The 15,210-nt window shown below is 37.9% G+C and overlaps 1 protein-coding gene across 4 annotated transcripts in view; it reads right to left on the minus strand.

The window, feature by feature from the left end:
- Nucleotides 1-15,210, minus strand: part of LRGUK (leucine rich repeats and guanylate kinase domain containing) — a 133,579-nt gene that overhangs the window by 12,744 nt on the left and 105,625 nt on the right. For 2 of the 4 annotated variants that reach the window (XM_074367033.1, XM_010947517.3), the window contains exons 17-18: nt 6,275-6,363; nt 4,296-4,415 (exon numbers count right to left, since the gene is read on the minus strand). In XM_074367033.1, the coding sequence (XP_074223134.1) occupies nt 4,296-4,415; nt 6,275-6,363 (209 nt within the window). Of the gene's footprint in view, nt 1-4,295; nt 4,416-6,274; nt 6,364-11,587; nt 14,783-15,210 lie in introns of those variants that run through there. The other 2 variants (XM_074367034.1, XM_074367035.1) reach the window with 2 other exon arrangements.

The following is a 15,210-nucleotide window of genomic DNA, read 5'->3' on the forward strand; positions in this document are numbered from 1 at the left end:
TACTGACTTTCCACCTCCACCTCCTAACCTTTGTCATTAGAACTTTTCACTGTCAAAGTTGATTGTATTAAGTTTTGTATTCACACTTATGTCTCTTCATGATTTAGCCAAGGGTTGATTAACAATGTTGAAAATCAATACATAATTGTTTACTACAGAGCCTAGTAGTTGGCTGTGATTACGCTTTCTTCTCTGTACTTTCTATGTAATGATTCCTATCTCAGCACAGAAGTACGTTTCTAGGATCAAGCTCAACTTAAGCTCATATCTGGCAGATGAAGATGAAGCCTGTCATCTATATGAGGATATCTAAATGAGTCCATATCTACCAGGACGATGTTATGACTGTAACAGAGATGGAAAGGGTAGAAGCAAGTCTTGATGGGGTGTCCCCAGGAGGTCATGGCTCTATCACTGGAAACACAGTCCAGTTAGCTGCCTGGGCCTGTCCTTGACCCAGGATGAAATATAGTGGGTGGTCTAGGCATACTAAGGGGACACTTCCAATGTGTTTGAATGCCAAGCAGAGGCTGCAGCCCTTGGGTGGTAGTTTGAGTCTGGAATCCAGAACCAGCTCTCCTGGAAAGCTCCCATACTGCTGAGCATGGTCACTGTCCTCTGGCTGGATCTAAGCTTCCCATCAACTACAGCCAGGGCTGGATGGCACCAAAATTCCCAGGAAGAGATTGTCCAGAATGGAGTAATCTTCCTGTGCCTATGGGTTCTGCTTAGAAGTTTTGGCTACTTGTTATCAACTAGAGAAGTCTAATGGCTTTCTTGAAGGCAAGAGTCTTTTTTACTAGTCTGGGCAGAGTTCTGGAGTCTTCTTGTTGATAGACAACAGCTTTTGGAAACCCCTCATAGAATGCTAGCCCCTTTGGGTAGAACATCCATGCTCCTAGAAGATCTTGTTTCCTAATCTCTTGCTCCCACATAAGGTAAGTGAGCTTTTCCAAGAAGCACTTCCTAAAGAAGTATATACCCTGAGACCAATACTGCCAATATCTGGATTTCCCAGTCACTAACAACTCTTCCTCTACCCTTTGCAGTGGAAAGTGTCACTATTAACCAGTGCTTGGGATCTTCTCTCTAGAAGTATAACTAGACAGAGTCTTTTCCCCTGAATACAGCCTTAGACGCACTTACCTTTTATGGGCTAGATCTTTCATTCCAAACTATAGAAGCATAAAGATGTTCTTCATTTTAGTACAAAATAATAATAATAACCCATAGATTTCACAGCCAGATCTCTAAAGTGATATAGAGCATGTTGAAGGGAATTAGAAAGAAAATGGCATGAAAAATGTCACTGGATTGTTGATACCTATTGTATTTGTTTGCTAGGGTTGCCATAACCAAGTACTGTGGACTGAGTGGTTGAAAGTCACTGTCTCATGGTTCTGGAGTCTAAAAGCCCAAGATCAGTATGTCAGCAGGGTGGGTTCCTTCTGAGGGCTGTGAGGGAGTATCTGCTCCAGGCCTCTCCACTAGCTTTGAAGGTTTACTGGCCATCTTTGGTATTCCTCGGCTTTTGTATCACCCCAAGCTCTCCCCCTGTGTGTGCCTATTTCCAAATTTCCCTTTTTTATGTAAACACCAATTATATCTGAATAGAGGTTCACCCTTCCCCAGGACAACCTCATCTTAACTAAATTCATCTGCAATGACCGGACTCCCCAATAAGGTCACATACTGAGGTTCTGGGGTTGGGACTCCAACATATACATGTGGTGAGGGAGACACAATTCAACCCAAAACATATTCGTTTTGGTCTTATTTTCGGAAAAGAATACCTCTTCATTTAAAACACACACCAAAAAAGGGATCAGAGAGCAAGTTCTGCCTTTCAACAATTGCTTTTCCTCTGTATCATAGGAAGTAGTAAATGAAAATGCTTCAAAAGTCAGAAGTCAAGAAGTGGTGGGGTTGAAACACACATGTGTTACCACATGGGAAGTGGGCAGACCTGAGCGACAGATCTGACCCACTCTTTCCCCTGTGGGAACAGATGATATATAAACCCATCGCAGCCTATTAAGCATTTTTATTATTTTTTTTTCTTCTCCTATGGACTGAATGTTTGTGTCTCTCCCCACCCCTGCCCAAATGTGTATGTTGAAATCCTAACCCTCAGTGTGGTAACAGAAGCGGGTGAGACCTTAGGTAGGTAATTAGGTCAGGAGGTGAAGCCCTCGTGAAAGGGATTAGTGCCCTTACAAGAAAAGGCAAGGGACAGCTTGCTTCCTCTTGCTGTTTTCCACCATGTGAGGACACAGCAAGAGGACAGCCATCCGCAAACCAGGAAGAGGAGCCTCACCAGGACCTGCCCACGCTGGCCCCGTGATCTCAGACTTCTCAGCCTCCAGACAGAACTGTGAGAAATAACTGTCTATTGGTTAAGCCACTCAGCCTACAGTAATTTGTTATAGCAACCCAAACTAAGACATCCTCTCTCCCATCATGCTACCTAACTCTACTCAAAGTTCAGAGCATCAGTAAATCCTCAGAGATCTACAGTTTCAACATTGTCACAGAAAGTTAATTAACTGACTATAATCTGGAGTCTCTAGTATCTGGTGAGGTGGACAGACTCAGGTGGACCATTTAGAAGGGCCTGTTATTTTCCATCATCAAATTTATGACAGTAAACCTGAAGTGTTACAATAAAACTCAGAAATAAAGGAAGGCATTGTTCATTTTTTAAATTGTCCTATTCATTATGACACATCACCTTCATAAAATATCCCTTTGCTGTGGCAGACTTTTAAAATAACATTTTAAAATTATATTAATACTTCAAAAATTATAAAATGCTCATTGTTGAAAATATGGAAAAGAACAAAGAAAATTAAAATTGCCCATAATCCCATCACCAGAAGATAATAATTGATAATATTTTGGTGTGTTTCTTTTTAGTGTTTTCTTTTCTATACATACACATGAATATTTTTAAACCTGCATTATGCTGGATATACATTTGCATCTGACTTATAGCACGTCATTTATATTATAAGCATTAATTTGCATTTAACTCCAACAATTTATCTAAAATTTGTTTTAACCTATAGAGTGACATGAGAAACTTAATTGTATCTAGAGCACCAGTGTTTCCCATTTATTGAATATTTCATCAAATTCTCATGGATTTTTAATAGCTTTTTTTAAGGATATAAAAATAAAACATACATATTCCATGCAGATGACTTAGAAGTTACAGAAAAAAGATAAAGAATAAAAAAATTCTAGAGGATACCCACTGCTAATATTTTAGTGTGCTTCCTTCCAATCACATCTCTTGTCTATTACGTTGCCACGCATTCAGAGAGACCAAACCCACAGACCCCTTTTGAAGAGTTTTTTACCTGCCTCTCTGTCACTGCTCTGGACACAGATGACTGGATAAAGGGTTGGTACTTGACCTAAGGGCAACCAATCTATAGACCAGCCTGTTAACTACAAGAGCTCTCCCCAAGAGTGATACCCGTACTAGATGGTGATTGACCCAACCAGCCAGATCTTTGCTTGGGAAGTTTGGGATCAAGACCTACAGAAAGTCAGCGGTAGTGGCAGGCACAGCTGAAGCAGAAACAGAATGTAGTGGCACGCCCACAAACGCCAAGCTCTCAAATCAGTGGCGGGGGTTCTGCTGTGGTCTATACGAGGTTCTCAGCTTACACAGATTCAGGTTTTGAATCACACTTCGGCATGTTAAGTATTGGAACCAAGGAAATGGCTTTTTGTAAATTGGGCATCAGCTGGGAAGCATTCTGAAATATAGCATTGTACTAATCAAAGATGTTGATTGCAAATTACAGATGCCAACTGTGTCTGGCTAATTTAAATATCCAAAAGGGAGTTACTGAAAAGCTACTGGGTAGTTTATACACTTAATAGAAAACTAGAGAACCATGTTTTAAAACTGGGCAGGAACACAGTAAGGTTGGTACATGCCAAGAACCCACCCAAGTTGCGATGCAGGGAAAGACTGGTAGACATCGCTGCTTGCACTCCACAATGGATTCTTGACTCTTCTACCACTTGAATGATCTCTTAACTGCCCTGCACCATTGGTTGTGTCACTCTCTCAAGATTCAGAGAGAAGCTTCCTAGGTTCCAGTTAACCTAGGTTGGGGCCAGGTTAACCTAGAGGGCCAGGATCCACTCTGTTCAAATTCCATGGTGGGAGATGGGTCCTTGCTTCCCAGTTTTAGGACTTCTCTGAAGCTTAGGGAGGAGTGCCTTCTCTTAACTAACCAGAAGAAAATACCGATTCTATCCAACAAAACTCAACTCACCTCTTTTCAGGAGGTCCAAAGGGAGGTTTAAAATAATCTTCACAAAGCTCAAAACTTTTCTTTAGTTCTAAAGCTGCAAAATAATGTAGACTACAGATGGTGGGTGCTGGTACTAGACCCCTGAAATTAGAAATTAAAAAAAAAAAATCCAAAGAATTTTATAACGGTACAAAGCAAATACATATGTAATATCTAAATACTGACTTTTACATCCCAAGTAAATGCAAGTGCCAATAAAATCTATTTGGCATAATGTAACATATGCACTTATAAACGTTCATGTCAGAGCCTGTCTTAGAGTCTGGCATTACTGCATTCTAATTTGTAGATTAAGCAAATTTGTATTTTGGGGAATATTCCTTATCCATTAAGAAATTAATAGAGGCAAATTATTTTCCTACTGATTAGTATGTATTCTATTGTAAACCCTCATCCATTTGTTACATGAAGTCCAGCAATAGATCAACTGCTATAAAAATTGAAATAGATGTTTTCCAATTTTGTTTATGTTTATGGCTTTAAAATAATACCAAAATAAAATATTTCTAAAAATTCTCATATTGTACTTTCAACCGAACTTTAGTATAAAATACCCTTTTTTCATCTATGCTTGCCTGTTTCCCCAGAGTGACTTGAGAGAATCATTAACTATTTTTAGAGAATAAATCCTACTGCTGTTCACCCTAGACTTGCTAAATAGAGGAGCTATGTGCAAAGTCGCCCGACTGCATATAAATGCATGCAAATTCAAAGTATCATTCTGCCCTAGTATGACCCATTTGGAGCACACATTTAAAATGGCTTAGTGTCTCTGTCCACAGTGTTTTAAAAGGCACGGCCACTGTGCTGCTCAGAGGTCACACAGGCTCCAGCTTTAGCTGCTCTAGGGGACACCGCCTATCTCCTGCTACCACCTTCCCGACCCCTCAGTGGAACTTTGTATATTCCACACAGCCTGTCTTTTGAATCACACTATCCAAAGATGGCTTACCAATATGGGGGAAATTAATCACACTTTTTTTGATACATGACAGACAAGACAAAGTTGAATTTTATTTATATTGGTTAAAGATTTTGAACAGATAGCTTAAAATGACAGACAATAAAGGGGAGTAAAATTGAAAAGAATTTTTAAATGGCTTTTTTATTCCATTTCCTTGAAGCACTGCATGTTAAAAAGCTCTTTAAAACACTATCATTAAGGTCTTGTCAGTGCTCTTAGTAACTTTCTGAAAACGGGGACTTGACTTTATTGCTCATATTTTCCAAAAGGTCACACAGAAAAGAGAATTCAGAACACTGAAGCCTATAACATTAATGAGAAAATAAAATGCGAACATTTCATAAACATCTTGGCTGTTCATTTTGAGTACATCTTAAAGCCTAAATGTGCCTTTTCACATGTAATAATTAATAGTACAATAATTATTACAGCCACTAATATCTAGGAAGCCTTTACTATGCATCAGGGACAAAGAGAAACATTTCACATTAAGGACTAAGAATTCATGGATTAATAAAGATACAATGGTCTCCATCCTCATGGAATTTAAAGTTTAATACGGAAAGAAGACATTAAACAAATGATCCCGCAAATCATCAATCACTATTGTTTTGAGATTCATGAGGGACAAGAACAGGCTATTGAACAGGATATAATTAACCTTCAGTCATCAAAGCCTTGGTGAAGGCCAATGCTGATATTCAAACACCACCAGAAATATCATTCTTTGCAGGCTTCAAAGACTGCAAAAAAATCATCAGTTTCTAATAACTATTAGCATATTGTGCCTTTAAAAATACATATAAATGAAAGGGAAATACAACTTCTAGAACTAGGTTTATTACTGAATCACTGGGTCCATTTTAGCACAAAGGTCCCTGTTTATGTTGATGATTTAGGATTCATTTAGTATATCTGGATACTAGAAAATCGATCTAAATATGCCCAGGTATAAATAAATGTGAGAAATCGCTACCTTTGAAATAGAAGTGTATGACGAGGCGGTGTCTTTCCCATTAGAGCCTGCCGGGCTACCTCATACTGTCTCACCACAGATTCTCTTTCCTAGGCAAGAAATAGGATCTAAAATTACATTGATGTTCAAAAATGTCAGATGATTAAAACAGCTACAGTCATTCTCTTCTTGCTACAGATTGCCAAATGTGTGGAAAGGAAAAGGGGAAAAGAAATGGGCCTAAAATAGAATCAATATTTGTTCAGTGGAAAGAAAGAACAATTTATTAATAAAATGAAAAATATTTTTATGAAGACTGCAATTTAGTATGTAAACTTCATTTGACATCTAAATAATACTATGACAAGTTTTAGTTACATTTTAAAAGTCTTTCTAATGAGATGATCTCCCAAGGAGTTTTACCAGATCTCAGCACATATATAGTAACTAACTGGTTGGCTATATCCAACCATGTTAGGTATGATCCTGAAACAGGACAGATTGGGAGGTCTTTCTTGGGTATTTCACCAACATCCCATCACCATCACTAAATACTTGGTAAGTATTTGATGATGGAGATACAAAGATATTAAAAAAAAAAAAGTCTCTGCATCCAAAGGGTTTATAACCTGGTGCCAAAAGACATCTAAAAAGACGGGGAGGAAAGACAGGCTGTATTATACATACACATGCTGTTGAGAAACTCTAGGTCAAGTTTTTGAAACTGTTCATCAGACAAATGACCTGAGGGCTGACAAGGGGACTCACTGAACACAGCCTCTCAGGTGGATACGTGATTGCCAAGATCACTTTATGGTTCCCCTGACCATTAGCTCTGCAGTTCGGTGTAAGCATAATGAGAAGGAAGTATCTGCTGGTGGGAGGGAGGGGATTTATAATGGTACAAGAAAGGAATAACCAAACTCTACTTAAATTTCATCATTTAAAAACTATGTTTAAATAACTCCATAAATACATCTAAATTGTTTCATGTTACCATAAAATGACTATACATCAGCCAAATCTGCTGTCTTACTCTCATGTTGATTTGTTATTGTTTTTCCTCATTACTTTATACTAGTATATACATTTTCTATCATGATTTTACTATATACCATCCTTATTTTTTTCCTATCTTGATCCTTGATTTAAATTATATTGTGACTGGGAAGATGACAGGGGTAGTGGAAGCACAGTTTTTGGGCTTTCCAGAATTTCCACATAAAAATAGATATAGCAACTAAATTGCAAAATAGAAACATATGAAAGCATTTACAAGAAAGCCAGGTAAGCCAGGTGACAAGCTCTCCTCAACCCCCCCAACACAGGTGATAACAGCCACAATACCTGCATGGATCAGTGTCCACGTAAGAGGAAGCCGAAGGAAGCAACAGGGCGACTCAAAGACCTGAGAACAGGAGAAGCTCAAAATAGCTCAGAAGTAGTCACTGGAAAGCAAAGCAGGACAATCCGGGAACCACAGCTGAAACCTAGGAGGGGCTGTTCCCATTCTCATAGTGGCTAAGAACAAGGGGTCCATGGTAAGTTCTGAAGGAGCTGAATCAACAATGAATTCTTGAAACTAATCCACTACAGGGCTCCCTTCTAAGAGAAGGTTCTACATTAAAAAAAAAAAAAAAGGAAGTAAGGACTAAAAATTCCTGGGGGTAAGGCAACAGAACCAGGACATCTCAGGAAGGAAACTGCCATGCATTTAACACTATTTGAAAAACCATCTTCCTTCTAAAAGTTTGAGAAAACAAACTTCACATAAAAATGAGAAATTTTCTAGTCAAATCCCATACAAAGTTATTATAAGAAGTAAGAGGAAAAGGGGTAGAATAATACTTCTATACACAATGAAAGGAAAACAGATAAAATCCATAACCTACTATTTCAAAATAAACTAAAAGACACTAAGAAAATGACACAAAACATTAAGGAATAAATTACAATTTTACAAACTCACAAAAGAGGTGACAGAACTCAGGAAAGAATTAAAATTTAAGAAAAAACTCACTCAGGAAGTGAAAACTAAAACAGAAGGAATACAAGAGTGAATATACACAACAAATAATAATAAGAGAAATAGAAAATATATAAATGAAAAAATGTAACTCAAAAAGAAGTCAAGAAAGAGGTAAAATGATTTAAGAGGTGACAAACATTTAAGATAGACAAAGAAGATCCAACATATCAACATTAAGAGCTCTTGATAAAGTAAACCAAAACAAATAGACAGGATAGGTGATAAAAACTACAATTCAAGTGTAAAGTATAACAGACTGTTACCAACAGGCAAGAATGCAGGAAATATTTTCCGCATAGCGCTTTCTGTATCTAGCAGAGAGTAAGCTTAGGCAATAAAACAACTAGACAGATACTGACCTAAGGTCTAATGATGAGTATTACGTATGAACATATTTGAAAACTAAGACAAAATGAGAGTTAAAAGGGAGAGAGTATATGACAATAAGCTCTGATAACACAGCTACAATATAATCATTAATAATGGGAGAAAACATTTGCAAAAAACTTTTTAATAAACTATTTTCAGTTTTTACAATAGGTGCTGGTAGTATTTAGTATTGTTATTCTGAGAATCTTCTGTGTGTAATGTGGTAAAAAAATGAGAAATACAGTGAGAAACTGGGATGCTATCATCTCCCATGTCTTTGAGAAGCGGGATTTTCAGTGTGGAAGAAAATATGTAACAGAGGAAAAAGTAAAGTAAAAATCCTGAAGTCTTGAATCTGAATTGGAAATATTAACTTGAATTCATGAAATATTTTCTCTAGCCACAGAAAAGGCCTAGAAGCAATGGCCACTCCAATAGCAATAAGCATTTCTAGCAACCATGTTGTATTCTTGTACTACCATCTCCCATTTAAAGAAACCAAGACTTCTAGGGGAAAAGACTGATTACAGGACTAGGATAGGTAATGAAAAAACAGCATAGAATACATTGTTATATCAACTAGCAAGATGGCTATCAAAGATTACATGGGTCACGTTAAAAGGACACAAGAGCCAACTTCTATATTGCTTTATAATTTTCAAAAGTTTCACACACCTGACTTCACATAATCCCAAAATAACTTTTTTCCCCTATGCTTCCCCCTACCCTGCTTGGCTCTCCCAACTGGTAACCACTAGTTTGTTCTCTATATCTGTGAGTCTGCTTCCTTTTTGATTTATTCACTAGTCTCTTGTGTTTGTTAGGTTCCACATACAAGTGATATCATACAGTTTTTGTCTTTCTCTGTCTGACTTATTTTACTTAGCAAAATGCTCTCCAAGTCAATGCATGTTGTTGTAAATGGCATTATTTCATTCTTTTTTATGGCTGATTTTTTAGTTATTCATTATATATATAAACCACATCTTTATCCATTCATCTGTTGATGGACATTTAGGTTGCTTCCATATCTTGGCAAATGTAAATAATCCTGTTATAAACATTGGGGTGCATGTACCCTTTTGAATTAGTGCTTTTATTTTTCTCAGATATATACCCAGGAGTGGAATTGCTAGGTCATATGGTAGTTCTATTTTTATAACCATCCCTTTATAGTATTATTCTAGGTAATAAATGTGGTACTGTACACCATGCCCTGAAAAACACAGAGTAGAAGAAAGCACTTGTCCTTTGGAGTCAACATAGACACTTCTAAGCTGTGTAACTTTAGACAAGCTCGCTGAGCTGACCTGCCTCACAGTGTTGAAAGGAAACTGTGCTTAGTAGATGTAGGGCTCAGTATTTTGTTAACACAAGTCCAGTTTCTCACCAGACTTCATTTCTTTGGGTACTTTATAGGATTTACAGGATTGTACTGGCCTTCTTTGCCACATGCATCCATTTGTTAAATTGGCTTTGAATGAATTGGTCATTCAGCAATTTTTTTTGTCCTGGAGAATTGACTTTTAGTAACTTGGACTGCCTCAGGAGTAAGGGTCTCCCCTAAGGAGGTCAGAGAGAAAAGACTGATTCCAGGTCTAGGACAGGTAATGAACAAAAGAACACAGAATACATTGTTATACCAACCAGCAAGATGGCTATCAAAGACTACTTGGGTCATGCTAAAAGCCCGTGTAGCCTTCCTCCAGGCTGGACAAACAGATACAACTGAAGTTCTGAAAATCAAGCTTCCCCTAGAAGGCAAAAACCTAGTCACAGCAATTCCAGAGCGAAAAATCTTCACTAAGCCATCATAACCTTCGTGTGTGTTTTCCAGGGAGCCAATCATGCGAAATGGGGTTGCCTCCGGCAAGGGAAATGGAAGGAAGCACAGTGATATCTGACAAGTAAAACATGCGGAATTACATTTTTGTAATCACTGGTATGTGTGAGGGTTGTACAAATAAAAACCTATCACTAGATAGTGTTTATTATATACTTTTTGCAGCAGTAAGAAAAGAGCAGTGCATTTTTTAAAACTCAAACCTAAAAAAGAAAATTGTCAGTGTTTAAGAAGTAAGGGTGATTAAAATTATATTTATAGTTCTCCAAGAATCTTTTAGATATGTTCAAATTAATGTGCTTTGGGAGTCATTTGGAAAAGAATACCATTTAGGCTATAAAGAGAGAAAAAGATAAAGCAACAAAGGATTATATAAACAAGGGATGAGGAAATGAAGAAACTGACTATTTTAATTCATATTAAATCATGGTTATATTCATAGAAAGCCTTTTGTATTGATAAACTATTGGAGAAACAAGCAAGAAAAGCAATGTTAGCAGATACTATACAGACTTGAAGAGCAAAGACTACCATTCTTGGATATCTCTTCCAAACAAAGACAAATCAGTAGGGCCCTAGAGCAAATCCCCAGAGACCTTAGAGATGAGGGAAAAAACCAGCTGCCAGTAATACTGAGGATCTCCATCTCCATTAGCCCATTTCCTACCCAAAGAAAGAAGGCAGTAGTAGAAGGGCTAGAGATACACTGACTTCACCCTACCGAGGAGAGGAGAGCAGAGGGTTCCATAGACTATACGTTCCATAAGGGCAGGGGCCAGGCCCACCTTGTTCAGTCTAGAACAGGGTCTGGTCAGAAAATACTTGGTCTACACTGAAAAGTAAATCCAGATCCTATATACATGGTAGGAATTCAGCAAATTTAGGACGGGTAGACAGATGAATGAGTGAGAAGAAGGGAAGGGGAAGGAGAAGGGGAAGGGGAAGGGGAAGGGGAAGGGGAAGGAGAAGGAGAAGGAGAAGGAGATGGGAAGGGAAGGGAAGGGAAGGGAAGGGAAGGGAAGGGAAGGGAAGGGAAGGGAAGGGAAGGGAAGGGAAGGGAAGGGAAGGGAAGGGAAGGGAAGGGAAGGGAAGGGAAGGGAAGGGAGCCTTTTGCATATGGGGTTGGAGAGGGTGTCTGAGAGCAAAGACCCTTCCTAGGCTTGCTAAACTAACGAAGCCGTAGTGAACTCATCCTCCAATGAACTGCCACACAGACCATGGGCACTACTCCTTCCACACATGGCTGCACTTCCCTTAACTCATTATTTTACTTTTCTCAGATTTGCACCCATGAGACAGGAAGCTAAGTCTTGGCTGTTAAATTTCCCACCCTGATCTGGTCTATCACCGTGATCTGAATTTCTCACTATTTTCAGATTCTTCAGATTGATCATCTAGTTGGACTTTTGTCTGGTTTTGGTTTCAGCATCACCTTATAGAGTTCCCTTGATCTTTCAAGCTCTAGGAAATCCTGCCCAATCCTGGAGTTGCTAAGTAACTCACTGAGGCTTGTCCAGCTGATGACACTCATTCCACTACACCAAATACCCTGCTAAATCCCACAATTGCCAGCATCCCCCAAGTCCCTTAGGACCCTTTTCAACAATTACCATCTTCTTCCCCCTCCAGAGATAAGTACCCCACTGATTTTTATGGCAACCACTTTTTCTTTATACTTTTATTATCTTAACTTGCATCCCTAAACATTATGGCTTAGTGTTGCCTGGTTTTTAATTGTATTTTACGAGTATCATATAGCCTGTATTCTTTTGAGTCACAAATTCTTTGGTTCAACAGTATGTTTGAGAGATATATCCATGTGGTGTTTTGTTCACTTTTTATCACTGTATATATTTTATTATAGGAATATTCAAAATCGTGCTTGGCCCATCCACTGCTGATGGGCATTTGAGTTTCCAGTTTTGGAAACTATGTACAGTGCTTACTATAAGCACTCTTGTACATACCTGTTGGTGTGCATGGCTACCCATTTTTGGTGGGTTTATACCCAGGATTACCACTGCTGAGTCATGGAATGCATATGTCTGCTCAACTTCAGCAGATAATGTTCAACTATTATCTACAGTGTACACACTGAACCTCCCACCAATTGCCTTATAAGAATTTCCATTGCTCCACATCTTGAGAGTCAGGTCACGACTTTAACAGTTCTAGTTTATCCATGATGGTATCTCACTGTGGTTATAATTTGCATTTTTCCTGAATACGAGGTTGAATGTCTCTTCGCATGATTATTGGTCATCTAGACATTATCTTTTGGGATTTTTCTATGGATTACCTATTTTTTCCTTAAAAATTTATAGGGGTTCTTTATAAATTCTGGACACAGTACTTTGTCAGTTATACTTAATGCAAATATCTTCTCCCTCTGTGTGGTTTTTTTCTCTTTAATGCTGCTTTTTGATTAATAGAAGTTCTTAATTTGAATGCTCCTCAATGTTTGAAATTTTTCCTTTGTAGTTTAATACTTTTTAACTACATTTAAGAAATCTATCCCCACCCCGAAGTCATCAAAACCTCATACATTGTCTTCTAAAAGTATCATTGCTTTGTCTTTCACATTTATACAATCTACCATAAGGTAACTTTTGTGTATGGTGTGAGATCAGGGTTAAATTTAAATTTTTCCATATTTCTACGGAATTGATGCAAAATACCATCATTTTCATACTGCTCAGCAGTGACACTCTTTTCATAAATTAACTTTCCATATGTACATGGGCACGTTTCTGGCCTCTTATTCAGTCTATTAGCCTATTTTTGTGCCAATTTCAGCATTTCCATATAAATATTAAAACCTACTTATAAATCCCCACAAAAAATTTTATGAGAGTTTGACTGGATTGCACTGAATCTATAGATCTATTTGGGGAGAGTTGATACTTGTACAATACTGAGTCTTGGAACTATGAATGTGGTCTACCCTTTTACTTATTTAGATCTTTATTTTTTCTAAATAATATGTTTAGCACTTTTCCATGTAGAGATACTATACATCTTTCATTAGATTTATTCTTAATATTTGATAGTTTGGAACGCTACTCAAAATATAAAGTTTTAAAAATATATTTCAGATTATTGCTATTAAAATGTAATTTATTTTTGTATATTGACATTGTATCTAACAGCCTTGACAAATGTACTTGTTACCTGCTACCAAATTTATACCAGTCATTTCTTTTTTATTGGTAATATAGTTGACATATAATGTTGTCTACATTTAAGGCATACAATAGCTGAGAGCCTGAACCCTTTCTCCCCTCACTGTCAAACATTATCTCAAAAATAATAAAACATTCATTTTGTGGTCCATGATATATAAAGAAATTCCATATGCATTTGATCCAATACCATCGTAAGGTACTGTTACTAGCGCTACTTTACAGAAGAGAAAATGACATCTCATAGCAGATAAGTGACTTTCGTAAGATCACCCAGTAGGCGGCAAGACTGTCACATGAACTCAGAGTTACTGAATCTCCTCTTGGGTCAAGGAGTCAATTGTTAAATGTGGATAGAGGCAAGCCTAGACTGAAAATACACACTAACGCACACATAAATACACACTCACCCATCTAGTGAAGACACGTGCATATGTGACTACCCGGGAATAGGACCAGTTTCCATAAGACACAAAACCAAACCTATTATTTTATAATCATACCCTGACATGCACGTAGTTACAAACCACGCACAAGGAAAGAATGGAATTTTAGAACAGAGGGGTTAGACTGAAAGGTCGCACATCCGCAGTGAGAGCGAGCTAGTTCTGAGCAGATGGGAAGATGCCGTCCTCAACAGGAGCAGAAAGGGTGCTTCAGAGAAACAGAACCAAAAAAGCACTGACGGTGGGAATTTCTGCCTAGTCCATCACTCTCAAATGGCTCTCTTGACAGTTTATAAAGGTAAATATAAAGACATTAAATCTACAGTTAAGACACCAAGAAAGCACAAACATTTCTACTTTTTTTCTTTGACAATTCACGATACAGGTTTTCTACAGAGGAAGTTGCAATTCCTTTTTTCAATCCACCAAAGAGTTCCAAAAACACATGGGAATTTATGTTGGGAAAGTAAAATGAGGAAAAATCATATCTCCTAAGGGCTGCAATGACAGGTACACAAGACAACTTACATGAAGCCCTTTCCAAGTTATAAATGCTGTATAAAGGCTACTTCTGGTCTCCAACAGCACCATAACATCTCATTAAAGCTTCTGTTGTGATGATCTCAAAAGAGCTGTTGCTCATTTGCAGCATTATAACAGCTGTTAAGAGGTTAACAACTTATGAAATACCCTAAAATTTGATAAATACTTACAATTTCAAAATAGCATTGAATTCATAATCTTTATAAGAAAATGAGGCACTAAAAATAATCTTAGGCAAATTCACTCCATATATATGACAGCAGCAATTTAGCATTATCTTTGCACTGATTTTTGATGAGTGAATCTGTTGGTTCTTATGGGATTTGATTTGCTTTTCTGTGAAACCACTCTGTTGCATTATATCTCCACCAGGACTGGCAGGTGAAGGTACCAGAACCTCAGGTTGCAAGAGATTCGAGCATTGCTGCCATCACAAATCGGTAACTGCCAACCCTCTAACACAGGACACAGTAGGTTTCCAGACTAGGCTCTAGATGCCCTGGATTATGGGGGCTGAATGCTTTCTCAGGGAGGACTGCAGGTAA

The sequence above is a fragment of the Camelus bactrianus genome, chromosome 7, assembly GCF_048773025.1.
Source record: "Camelus bactrianus isolate YW-2024 breed Bactrian camel chromosome 7, ASM4877302v1, whole genome shotgun sequence".
NCBI lineage: Eukaryota > Metazoa > Chordata > Mammalia > Artiodactyla > Camelidae > Camelus > Camelus bactrianus.